General features: G+C 36.4%; 1 protein-coding gene across 3 annotated transcripts in view; it reads right to left on the bottom strand.

Moving 5' to 3' along the window:
- Positions 1-3,847: 3,847 nt before the first annotated feature.
- rabl6a (RAB, member RAS oncogene family-like 6a) overlaps positions 3,848-13,851 on the bottom strand; it is a 31,982-nt gene continuing 21,978 nt past the window's right edge. For 2 of the 3 annotated variants that reach the window (XM_056254872.1, XM_056254873.1), the window contains 8 exons: positions 13,689-13,792; positions 12,197-12,573; positions 9,046-9,208; positions 8,234-8,437; positions 6,694-6,904; positions 5,979-6,165; positions 4,891-4,949; positions 3,848-4,313 (listed from right to left, as the gene is read on the bottom strand). In XM_056254872.1, the coding sequence (XP_056110847.1) occupies positions 4,122-4,313; positions 4,891-4,949; positions 5,979-6,165; positions 6,694-6,904; positions 8,234-8,437; positions 9,046-9,208; positions 12,197-12,573; positions 13,689-13,792 (1,497 nt within the window). In that variant the 3' untranslated portion in view covers positions 3,848-4,121. The remainder of the gene's footprint in view (positions 4,314-4,890; positions 4,950-5,978; positions 6,166-6,693; positions 6,905-8,233; positions 8,438-9,045; positions 9,209-12,196; positions 12,574-13,688; positions 13,793-13,851) is intronic. The other variant, XM_056254874.1, reaches the window with a different exon arrangement.

Raw genomic sequence — 13,851 nt, 5'->3', positions numbered from 1 at the left:
TAAAAAAAAGGCTGTGAATATTGAATATGAAGAGTTTAAGTTTTTGGCCTGCGGTTGATGACCACAGATAATATATTGACTACAATAAAATTTTACATTTGATGAGATTGAACAGGAAAGCTGTTAAAAGTAACACTTAAAATAGAACACATTGATTCAGTCTTTCAAGGTGTGACCACTTTTCTTGGATGGACATGTGAATTAATGTAAACACATTGTCATTCACCTTGATGCTAGCAAGGTCTTGGGATCGATTCCCAGGGAATGCATGTACGGATAAAAATACATAGGTTGAATGTAATGTCAGCACTTCGGATTTGATTGTTACGCATCTGCCAAATATCTAATCGACAGTCCATGGTAATCGACAGCGTGTCACAGATGTGGTAGATATTATCAAGATAAAATACCCTAGAATATTGCATTCTCCTGGACTGGGGCCACATAGGTAATGTGTTCAGTAAGACAGAAGGGGAAGAGAAGGACAAGGAAGGTAGTATAAATAAGAGTTACTACTTACGGCAATGACTGTAGTTGGCACCAACGACTGCACTTGTCAGCACTGTATATACTGAAACACCATGCTATGAATGATTGAATTAACAATAGAAAACAAATTAACTGGAAATCACAATAAAAATAAATAAATCGGTCAATCAATCCAAACTGCTCCAAACACACATACTCAACTTTGCATGGAGACTTGAACCTTCTAACTGTATAAATTGATCAAAAACTGCTCCCTCCAGTGGCGATAAAGTGTCACAACCAAAATGTCCATGATGTGGATTGGACTGTAAACTAATCTAGAATCACATTTCCCCAACAAAAACAACAGTTCGGGCAAGGCAACAAACGAATAGTGCGCTAAAATTATCTAGAAAAGGAGAAACAAGCAAAATGTTTGAGGGACGTTGAAAAACAACCCGGGTATTTCTTCACGAGATTCACTCAAAGTGGCTAGAAAAAACAAAAGTTGCATGAATGCTGCATTGAAAGCCCTGAAACTAAACGTAGCTGTATGATTAACACCACAACACCATTACGATACAAATAAATCACTGTAAACTCGCTTTCAAATTTCGCTTGCATTTATTACACAATTGAAACACATAAATCAAAATATGAACACTGTGGGTAGTGAAACAGGGTAACAAAAAATAAATAGGCAATCACAACCATTTATGGTCCCAAATAAAGGTTTTGGAATGCATATATGCTGGATGAATAAACGAAAAAAAAAAAAACCTACGGTTTAAAACTAGCGTTCCCAAACATTTCCAGTCCATAAAAGCAGTCGTAGTGAAACGCAGGTAGTGTGTTGGTAACTGCATGCAGTCCAGAGCTAGTGCAGCACCAACGCATTCGTTTCCCATCTCCTTTTTCCTTAACAGTGGGAAAAATATGCATGCCAAACAAACGGAGAGATAAATCAATCAATCAAGGGCCCTTCAGAGTCAATCATACTTGAGGCAGAGTAAAGAGGAAGTTGATATGTGTTCGAGTCGCTGGTTTGGGGTGAGAGTATTAACAGTGTACTCGTATATCCAGGAGTGTGTGACTATTTATCACAGTGAGCGTGTAGACAGTTTTCCCAAGCGAGCAGTTCCATGGTGACAGCGTGATGCATCACATGGTCTCAGTGGCGCATGTGGAGCCGGCAGCCGTGCTCGATTTGCAACGACCTAAGAGACACAGGCGACGGTTGCAAGAGACACACGGGAATCTGCAGGTCTTTAAACGTACCGTTATTTAATGGCTAGTCGCCCCAATGATCTCCGTTCCTCTTTGAGAATTCCTTTGGGGATTTTGGAAAAAACATCTTTACGAGCAGGAATCAACATTCAGTTGTCGGCACTGCTGTGCCCGAGGGAAAGCCGAAGCGGGACAGTGTGTAGAACACAATATCTTGGGCCGAAACAACCAGGTTCAAAGGTTGATGCCAAGGTGAACGTTCGTAGTACCGTCAAGCCGGAAAAAAAAGTCATTTTCTTTGGAAGGCGGAAAGTACGTTGTTATTTTGTCCCAATAATAAGAATATTTGAAAAATAGAAAATCCATTGAAACCGTTTGAAATGATGAGGCGCACTAGAAGGGATGATGTCATTCTGCCACTTAAGCTGGAGCCAATTAGATTCCACAACAGTCTAGTTCATTAGAATAAAATTCACGCCTGAAATTATTAGGTTATCATTTATCAATACATGATGAAAACAAAAGCAAAAAGAGGGCATTGCAAGGAAACATTGGGCTTCATTCATGAATCACGAGCAGAATCAATCGTTGGTAAAACCATTCTTACATAAATGGTCATTTTACATTCAATACCATGCAAAAATTGAAGTAAGAACTGCTGAAATTATTTGGTTATCATTTATCAACACATGATGAAAATAAAAGGGGGGCATTGCAAGTAAACACTAGGAAACACTATTCATGAAACACGAGCAGAATGAATCGCTGATAAAACTATTCTAAACTAAACTAATCTGATGCAACAACTGAAGTAAGAAGAACAATTCTAATCTGGCTTCATGAATGATGCCCATTATGAGTAAACAATTGTTTGTCAATTCAACTCTCACTCATCATAGCATTATTGGATAATTTGAAGCCAAAATATTTTAGGTGATATTACAGTGTGCATTCAAAATATGATTTTACTTTCACTATTATACGCTCAAGTAGTTTACAAATTTACAGCCCGTTTTTCTAGATCTTTTACTTAAACGTAATTTTCTCTGCTTTTGGTCACCTAATCATGCAAAAATATGAGGGAAAAATATTTTGATTTTTTTTTTTTTAGATCAGTTCTGTTTTGTTGCATTCGAATCATTTAAACAGGGCCGGTGCTAAAATGTACAGATTTCTGTACACGGGCGGCCAAACACTAGGTCTACACACAACTTCTAACAAGTACACAAGCCATAACAAAAATAAAGATATTCAGCAAAGGAAATGGATACATTTACCAGACAGGACAGGAGAGGAGGAGGAGGGAGAGTTTTGACCAGAACCAGAAACTATGATTATGAAGCTTAAAACACATTATTAGAATAGTAATACTGGTTTAGTAAATGCATAAATATAAAGACAAATCAACCGACTTGATGCGACTGTATCATATATCTAAATGCAAACATGATTTTGATTGTGGAAAGAGTGCGTCTCTCCAGCTGGCAGTAATTCTGTCTATGTTAGCAGTGTGTCGGAGCCTCAGACATTAATTAACTGTATAGGATTGCTCTATAAAGGCTTTCATTATATTAAGTGTAAAACGATTTAAGGCAGTAATGAAAGAAACTGATGGCAAAAGCAGCTTTTGTTATTAATTAATAGACACCAGCAGCTGATTCTTTGAGGATCTGATATTTGATGTATCGTCTGGAAGACAATGAACGCCACAAGATATCAGGTCTCATGATGCATGAACTTCTGTGCACATTCTTTGTGAAAACTATTCTTACATTAATTGTTGGATGGAATTGACCATTTCTGCAACATCTTTGAAACACGACCAAAACAATTTAATTAAATGCAACTCGAGACTGAGAAAATAATCATTTTTCGAATGATTTACACAGAAATGAGTGTTGCTCAAATATGTGGCCTTCTACTGCTGTGCAGATTTGAACGGAAAGTCTGATTAATCCCTCTATAAGTTTGCTAAATTAAAATGCAAGCACACGCAGTTGCCAAGTGTTCAGGGACATATATATAAACACACACACATTGACAGACACACACAAAACAAAACCAATACAGCTAAAAGTGACCATGTTTTTGTAGACCGTCATCATTTTGCTGGAATCAGTTAATAACGGAATAAACTCTGGATCGATTGAAGAAGCAGGTGAAATCTGCCTCTGTCCTTCCCGAAAAATGCATCTAAAGTTATAGGTCTGAAAATACTGATACACTTTGGAAAACGGCATGAGGCGAACGACGGTGCCATGTACCAAATTTGAGAAAGCACAACGTAAAGCTGCACTGCTGGAAGAACAAAAAACGCTGTGAAAATTCAAAAGGTTAGGCACTGAAAAACAGGTGGAATGGATTGGAAAATGACCTGGCGATGTCACACGGTGTTGATGTCAAACCCTGATTGGTTAGATGGAGCTCTAGAGTTCTTCATAATCTCCACCCTCACTGGCCAGGAAGGCCTCAAGATCGTCCACAGTTCCTGCTTTCTTGGGCCTTGATGATTTCTTCTTCTTCTTTTCTTTCTCGTCTACTGTTCCTGTTCCTATTCCTGCTTCATCTTTTTCCTTTTTCTTGTGTTTGTGTCGTTTTTTGCTGCTTTTCTCATCCTCCTAGAACAACAACAAGATTTTTTTCTTCAATTTCACTAATAAAGGCAGTTTATGCACAAGCAACAAAATCTGAAACACATGAGAAAGTTTTAATAAGAGCGAGTTATCGACCAGTGGAGGCTTTTTGATTGCTGATACCGACTTATGTCCAATATAATGTTGTTCAATTATAAATATTAAATTAATATTTACATCAAGCACAATTTAACTGGATTTAGCAGTATTTACAGAATGAGAACACAGAACAAATGAATTGTCTGTATAGTCACATTAAATGTTTCCTAACTGCTAAATATTGCAACACTGATGCAGTTTTTAGCCTGGGTATTACTGTTAAAGCTGCTTTGAAACAATCTGTATTGTATAAAGCACTATATAAATACATGCGACTTCACTTTACACAATATTTACTCAAAAATCTATGTAAAAAAAAAAAAAACAGGTAAATTATCCATTGTCAAGCTGTTGGTAGATTTTGGAAGTGATGCACAACCTCAAAATAGCAAAATATTGTCATTTTAATTGCCCTGATTGATATTTGTATATCGCTAATATAGTCACGTTTTTCATATCTTACCTCTTTGCTTTTCTTTTTCTTCTTTTTCTTGTCCTTTATGGAGTGTCTGCTTTCATTATCTGCAAGATAAAACAGACTTGGAAATGTGCACAAAGTCATCCTTTAACCCAGTTGTTTAAGACTGCAGACATTTATATATATAAAAAATAATTTTAAAAAAGCCCTTACGGAGCATTTGAGGGATGCAAGATCCTTTTTAAGGGTGTGGGATTATATGGGTTACCGGTAGTTTGAAAAGCAAGAATACAGACACAAATATTTGCCTGATTGCCCGTCCCCTTCGAAATCAATGGATTTGCAGCATTCTTTGACAGTATAAACTCCCTGCATTAATATACGGTAACTTGGAAAGGGCATCAATGTTTTTAAAGATCCACAACGTGCAATCTGTTTTTATATAACGTGTCAATTAAATCGTCACTTAGATTAAAGTGCCCCATTATGATTTTTTGGATATTATCGTTCATGTAGTGTGTAATATAGCTGTGAATGTAAAAGGTCTGCAAAGTTTTAAAGACCAAAGTGCATGACAAATAAAGTTATTATCTCCTAAAAGCAAGAACCGATTCTCAACTGCCTAAAACGAGTCGTCAGCAACTTCCTGCTCGAAGCTTTGTAACAAGTTTGCATAATGCCAGCCTATGGTCTTGTATCTACTTTGACCTGCCCTCAAACACTCTAGAGAGATTGGTTGAGAAGACACTTTTTTCTGTGCTGTGAAAGCAAATCCACTTTGCATGTGCTTCCATGAGGACTCAGGCTCAAATTAATACGGAGGGCTTTAGAGAGACTGAATCCTTTACTGAACCGTTTCTGACACTGTGAGAAAAGAGCTGGTGCTGCAATGTATATGATGAGAAAATTAAAGTGTTTTTTGACCTTGGATGAATGTAAAATTATTGTAGGAGACTTTAAAATAGCATAATGGAGCACTTTAGAATTAAAAAAGTAGGACAGAGATCAATGTTTGAGTAAATAATGTTAATCCTTACTTATCTTGTATACATATGAAGCCCACTTTGGCTGAAAATAATGAGCATGGTGAGGATGTGATTGTGAATTCCCTTTATTTGTGATCAGTCATTTACCTTCCTGATCTTCACTGCTGTCTTTACTCTTAGGTGTCGTGTCTTCAAAGCCCAGGCCGAAGAGGTCAATGTCGCTATTGAGGGTCTTGAATGAGGGGGCAACAGGTTTGGGGGGCTCCTGGAGTCCAGCTAACACGAAACCATCATCCGACCGGTCAGAGAAGTCATCTAGTGCAGAAAGGGCCCCCTGAGAAAAACAGACAAAGCATAAAATATGAGTGGCTAAGTGGGAATTATGTGGTGGCAAAAAAGATAAATTATATTTATTAGACTTTAGATGATTTACATTTCTTAGAGAACAACATTTGTGATGGATTTCAGTCAGGGTTATTATAGTTAAAACTAAAGCTAAAATAGTTTTAATTTAAAAATATAATTTAATTAAAAAAATAAATCAATTCAGCTAGCTGCCAAGACGATATTTCTCTTTTTTTTTTGTTTAAATTGAAATACTAAAATAACTAAAACTAAATCAATTAAACGTAATAAAAAAAAAATAGACATACTGTATTTACAACAAAATAATAAAAATGACAACAACACACAACAAAATTACTAAAACCAAATTTTAAATGAAAACAGAAAATATAAAAATATATAAAATTAAAACTAATAGGATATCGATTACATTCAAATAACACTGATTTCAGTGTGGAATAACAGGCCATGGGTTGAAATTTCATTAATAATCAAGAACTTAGAAATGGTTCTCTACCGCTTTGATCTTGTGTACGCCAAGTTCTTCACTCTCGAAATCAGGGTCATCCATGGCAAATGAAAGCATTTGCTGAGCGTCTGAATCTGAGTGCACCTCAACAGCGCCCCCTGTCTTCAGACCTGCAGGTCCTGCTGTTGTTTTCAGGCTTTGGGGTCTCTCGGCTGGTTTGGACATGGTGTGCAGATGTTTGATGGAGTTCACTGAAGATCTGAGAAAATAAATGTCAGTTTCTACATGAAATATCAGTCCGTCCGTCCAATCCATCCATGTATTTCATCCATCCATGTATTTCATCCATCCATCCATGCATTTCATCCATCCATCCATCCATCCATGCATTTCATCCATGCATTTCATCCATGTATTTCATCCATCCATTTCATCCATCCATGCATTTCATTCATCCATCCATCCATCCATGTATTTCATCCATCCATCCATGCATTTCATTCATCCACCCATCCATACATCCATGTATTTTTCATCCATCCATGCATGTATTTCATTCATCCATCCATCCATACATCCATGTATTTTTCATCCATCCATTTATTTCATCCATCCATGCATGTATTTCATCCATCCATGTATTTCATCCATCCATCCATCCATCCATCCATGTATTTTTCATCCATCCATGTATTTCATCCATCCATTCATCCATCCATGTATTTCATCCATCCATGTATTTCATACATCCATACATCCATGTATTTTTCATACATCCATACATCCATCCATCCATCCATCCATGCATTTCATCCATCCATCCATGCATTTCATCCATCCATCCATCCATGTATTTCATCCATCCATCCATGCATTTCATCCATCCATGCATTTCATCCATCCATGTATTTCATCCATCCATCCATCCATCCATGCATTTCATCCATCCATGCATTTCATCCATCTATGCATTTCATCCATCTATGCATTTCATCCATCCATACATCCATATATTTAATCCGTCCATGCATTTAATCAATCCATGCATTTTATCCATTCATCCATCCATATTTTTTGTCCATCCATCCATATTTTTCATCCGTACATCTATCTTTTTCGTCCGTACATCCATCCATCCATCCATCCATCTATCTTTTTCATCCCTCCATCCTTTTCATCCCTCCATCCATCTTTTTCATTCATCCATCCATCTTTTTCATCCATCCATCCATCAATCTTTTTCATCCCTCCATCCATCTATCTTTTTCATCCATCCATCCATGTTTATCTGTCAGTCTACCGATCTATCTATAGAAATCACTGCCAAGGTAAAATTAATTGAAAAATAATATTATCAAGAAAGGAAAATTGGTTTTGCTTTCATTACGAGTGTTTTAATGAAAGTAAATTAGAGAAGTCTCTCTGCTAATGGAATAATTTCTATTTTGGAAGCTCATCAACAGTGAGGGAAATTAATTTAAACGGTACAACAAATCTTCTGGAAATTCTGGTCAGGTCTCAACATGTCTGTATCCCACCGATGTCTTTCTATTAAAAGTAAGATGCATTTCTGCATGTGGTTTTTTACCCCTTTGAGTTTGTTCCTGAGCTGATGCCTTTGTGCAGGGCAACAGAGGGTAGAGATGAATCTTCCTCCTCTTCGTCACTCGTGAGTGTGACGCCCACGCTTGGGACCACCGCTTTAAGGGCAGGCCGGCTCAGCGCTCGGTCATCCGGATCTAAATCATCCTGGAAGCCGGAGACCAGAGGATTTCCCCGGCCCTCTCCATCACTGAGGAAAAGACAGGAAAACTCATCATGAGTTTAACACGCGACTAAAATTGAACCCAAATGCCTCTGCTCTTATTGCGATCAATGCCTCAGTCCTTATTTAAAATACATATAGTTGTGTAACTTTACAATAATATTTCCTTTCCCAACATTAAATAAATTAGTCAACATGAACAAAGAATGAACACTTCTACAGCATTTATTAATCGTTGTTAATTTACTTAGTTAATGCATTGTGAACTAACAACATTATATTTTTATTAACTAACATTAACAAAGATTAATAAATGTTGTAAATAAAATATATTGCTCACTGTTCATGTTAGTTAATACATTGACTAATGTATTGTAAAGTTTTACCAATGTCTCTTTCCATACATATTTTCAATGCTGAATTTTCATTGTTTCTCAAAAATCAAAAACTTTCTTCATTTCTGAAACATCACTTGTTTTTTTGCCAGCATTACCACAACCAAATTATTTTGAGATGGAACAATCATGTTGATCTGAGAAAATGAAATCCTGTCCAGTATGTTTATGAGCTGCTGAAATTACAACAGTAATATGGAAAATCTAATAAACAATAAAGGACGTGTTATGACAGCTCACCTATCACTGTCCAGAATGGGAGCTGATGTTGGAGGTTTTTTCTTTGATTTAACTGCTGTTCCACCGTCTTCCAGAAAGGTCCGGTCCAATCCAACCTCCGGTACAAATTCATCCACGCTCTGCACCTTTCCAGAGGGCTTCGGGCCTTCAGAACCTGTAGTTTCTGATGACAATAAAACACCATATTGGGTTAAAATGAATGTATGCCATAATTTCAACATTTAGAATGGTAATGTGCACGAATTATGTTGCACAGTTGCAAAGAGTCAAGGCAAGTCAGCTTTATTTCTATAGCCTTTATACAATTCAGATAGTTTCAAAGCAGCTTTACAGTTATAATATGAAAATAATGATTCAATGATGCAAAAATAATTCAATTATAGAATAAAGCAGCATTGTTTAGCTGAGGACAGTTCAATGCAGTTGTCAGTCGAGGGGACGGTTCTCCTCTGGCCAAACAAACCAACATAGTGCGTTTATGATTCCAGGCGGCATCACAAGTCAGAGTGTGGATCAGATATTTATACCTGAAACATATTTGACCATTTTAGAATTTTGGTTTGATTCTATTTTCTTGTTTATTAATATTAAGCTGCTTTGGAAAAAAAAAGTATTGTGTAAAGCACTACATAAATGTGACGACCTTTTTTAGGGATTAAGATATTTTGCATTGATGATAATCAGACGCCTTCCCCCTAAATTCTCATAATTTTTTTTTTTTATTTTTTTTTTTTTATCTCATTCTCATTAATAACATGCAAGAATGCATTTACATGAATTACCAGAAACATATTTGACTTTTATAGAATTTTCTTATGAAATTCTATTAAACTTGTATTATTATTTATTATATTATAATTATTCTGAACAAATTAAATTAGGTAAATCTGTCATTACATATGAAAAAAAATGCATAAAATAAAGGATATTTTTAAAAACCATTAACTTATTTTGCATCCACCATTTACTTCACATTTCTATGGAAGTAAAATAATGACAAATGTTTTTGAAACAAAAAAGCTTGTTGAATTGCACTACTTATAAATATGCATTGCATTAACCCTGCTTGCATTTTAATGCATTGTATTTTTCACGAGTCTCTCACCCGTTGCTCTATAGTTTTCTTTGTCAACAGCCGCTTGCACCCCCTGCTGGTGAGGTCCACTAACAGCTACGGAGATTATCAATCGGCAGTCTACCGTTCCGGATGTCAAATGTTGAATTTGATGTTGAAATTCAGCCCATAAAAATGCAATGCATTAAAATATTTTTTGTATATTTTTTCCATACATTTCCCCTGAAAATTCTCATTAAAAATCTAATTTCCATTAGTTTATTACAGTAATGAAAATACAGACACAATGATTTAATTTAAATCAGCAATACAATATCAGTACAACAACATTTTTAAATATAAACTTAATGAGATTTCTTGGGGGGGGGGGGGGGGGGGATAAATAAATAAATAAAAAAGGCTTGAGATTCACTGAAACGCATGAAACATATAAAGGAAATTAATATATGAACGTATCTAGATAGATTTCATGGGCATTCAGCACACTTTCAGACATATTTGAAGGACAGATGATGGCAGCAATGAAGACATAACAAGTATTTGTACTGTCACAGATGAAGGAACTGTGCTTTATAACAATACTCAGCACAATCCTGTGATTAGAAAGTCTCTGTAAGTATGTTGTTGAATAAAGGAGCTTTTAAAGGTCCTAAAAAGGAAAATGTCCAGAAGAAATGACTAAAAACGGATCAAACCTGAATTCTGGACCATTTTGAATGCTGAACTAATGATAAATTATCATTTATGGTATCTTGGACCTTTCATACCAGTTTAGACATTTGTCAAATTGGATCAAGCATTCCACAGAACAAGGGCACTTTTGTGAAAATGAACAAAAACACAAACTTAAGAGAGCAAAATACTTGCAAAATGATATTTATATGGAGCCATTTGACACAGTTTGTGTGTGTCTTTGTGTATGGGCCCCATCCCCCAGGATCTGCAATGCAGCAGCCGATGCACTGGTGCAGAGCTGCGCGTGTGTTTGTCAGTCCACCGCTCTCTGTAATGACTGTGCAGCGGCGGGTCCAGTGTTGCCTGATAATGTCTCATTGGTATTCAGTATATAAGGCAATGAATGTAGTCCCTGAACGACTGCCCCTCTTTAGTACAGATCATACATTAACATTAGCAAACCTACACACACACACACACACACGCTCTCAGATCTGAAAACACACTAGGGAAACCGTGTAAGTTAAATGCTGTGAAGGCCTTTGAAGAACATATTGAATGCAAACAGACCCTTTTATACAAAGCGACTTACTGGGGGGTGTGCATTTTGGTCATTTTGAATAGTTGCAACTTGCATTAAATTTTATAAGTGTGTGAGAGTAAATATTCTAACTGTAAACTAAAGATCGATTAAATTTTTTTTTTTTAAAAGACAGCATTTGAGGCATTATAGACACACTGCTGATGTGAAGGATGTTCCAAATGGTAGGATGTCGCAACGGTATTCAACATTTTATTTAGTAAAGAAAAATGCTGATGATTAATATACTTGCATTTTATTCATTACTGTAAAAACAAAGCTAGTGTACCCAATATTGGAGTATATCATATCAAGTGTTTTTATTAGTTGTCCATGTAGAGCGTTTCAAATCAGACACAAACAAGTCTCTTTTTCAGTTTGGATGTTGCCTACACTCAACAAAAATATATAGGCCTACATTTAAGATTTACGTAATTTACATACAATTTTCATTGATTTGGGCATATAAAACACACATTAGTTTAACAAACTAATAATTGGATCTTGCTTGAACTAGCCATAGTTAAATTCAGTGACTTTTAAACTGATTTTTTACAGACTTATTCTGATGCGAAGCAATTTTAATAAATACATTTTGAAAATAGTTTATTATTTGCTTCTTTTTTTCAAATAATCATATGCCATGATTCATTTGTGTGTGTGTATGTAGGAAGTAGGCGACAAGACGGCTTATTGAACAGAGCTTATCTGTACTGCAGAAAAGCCTCATTCTTAAAAGTGAGATCTTGAGATCTTTCGGAGCCGAGACATAACTGGCAACAGGCTACTAAAAACAGACTCCTCTGATGTTTTGTACTGACCTGGTCTGTCTGGTGAAGTCTCTGCAGCAGACGAACCGAACAGGCGTGACATGAAGCCTCGTTTCTGGGCATGAGGAGGTGCGGGTTGGGTAGATGCGGGTACCGTTGCTGCGGGCGAAGGCTCCAGGCTTTGAGATGGTGTTTGGGGTGCATGGGCGGCTGTGAGCTGGACAGGAGGGTGTGGTATAGATGGAGGTGGTGGCGGGGCGGATTGGGTCTGGATAGGGACAGGAGCCTGTGGTGTACTGGGGCTGGAGTTACTGGGAGAGGCGGCACCGGGCAGCACCACAGGGGACTGGGACCCTGAGGACGGGCTCTGGCCATTAGAGGGCGCTGGAGATCCATAAGCTTTGCGTGACTCCATCATCTCAAGAAATCTGCAAAAACAGCAGTGAAATTTGTAAAAATGTTGGTCAGGTGGCATTCTTGTCTTAGTGGTTGGCTCTTGGCCATAGTGGGACTTTTGCTTTGCTAAACTCTGATCTCATGATGCTCTACAGCAGTCGTTTCCAAACTTTTAATCAGCTGAACCACTTACATTTAAAAAAATGTAATATAATGCAAGTTAATATTTCAATAATTTATCAACACAGTAATAATAATTGCTATTATAACTATATATAATATAATATTGATAACACAACAACAATAATAATATACATTGTTATTGGTATTATTTTTGTGTCACTGTGATCAATAATATTATTTATCATCATGTTTTAATATAATTAATAATAATACTAATAATTATTACCATTATTATTAATTCTATTATCTTATTATTTTAAATCTGAAATATATTACTGTTGTAAATTACAATTGTAGTGTATTATTTGATAAATATGATAATTATGATAATTTTATTTAATACATGTAACAATCCTTATAAGTCTTAAGTTATTTATTTTCAAACGTTCAATCCCTCCAAATTTTAACATGACAAAACATTTATTTTGGAGGAATACTGGTGAAATACTGTACATTTCTTTGAAATTTGGGAAATGGTGTAGAAAAAAAATAAATGAGATGGGAGGATTGCATTCTCTCACCAATGTTTTGCATTCACCTGAGAAACTTTACATTCGCTCGCAAGGAAAACAAACGTTTTGCGTGTAAACGCAAAATTTCCCAGGGGAACGCAAAACTATGCGAGAGAACACAAAAACATTGACTTAATATTTTCCCTCCCATCTCATATATTTCCCCCCTACCATGTCCACTTAGATACATAGCTCCGTGCATATCTGTTCACTAAATTATGTTTAAAATTATGCTAACGTGTAAAGTTAACCTAGCACACGGTGCGTTAACCAAATGAACGTGAACTACAGTAGTCGCCATTTGAAGTGGATCAAAACCTTTCATCAAAGTTATACATGAATTTTGAACAATACCCGTTCTTGTCTTAGGACGGACTTTTTTGATCCACTTCAAATGTTGACTACTGTATATATATGCATAATGTCTGTGTGTGCCTGAGGTTCACACTCACATGTCATAGTTCTGGTCCTCCGTCTCCTGCTGAACACTGAGTTCTTCTAGTGTGGCATCGATGTCAAGCTGATTTGTCTCCAGTTGTCGTAACAGAGTCTCCCTCTGCAAACACAAAAACACCACATCCAACATACTGTAATCTCTCAGGACATCAACAGTGA

The sequence above is a fragment of the Rhinichthys klamathensis genome, unplaced genomic scaffold, assembly GCF_029890125.1.
Source record: "Rhinichthys klamathensis goyatoka isolate OS25496 unplaced genomic scaffold, OSU_Roscu_1.1 h1tg000114l_1, whole genome shotgun sequence".
NCBI classification, from domain to species: Eukaryota; Metazoa; Chordata; class Actinopteri; order Cypriniformes; family Leuciscidae; genus Rhinichthys; species Rhinichthys klamathensis.
This window is presented reverse-complemented; position numbering and strand designations above follow the sequence as displayed.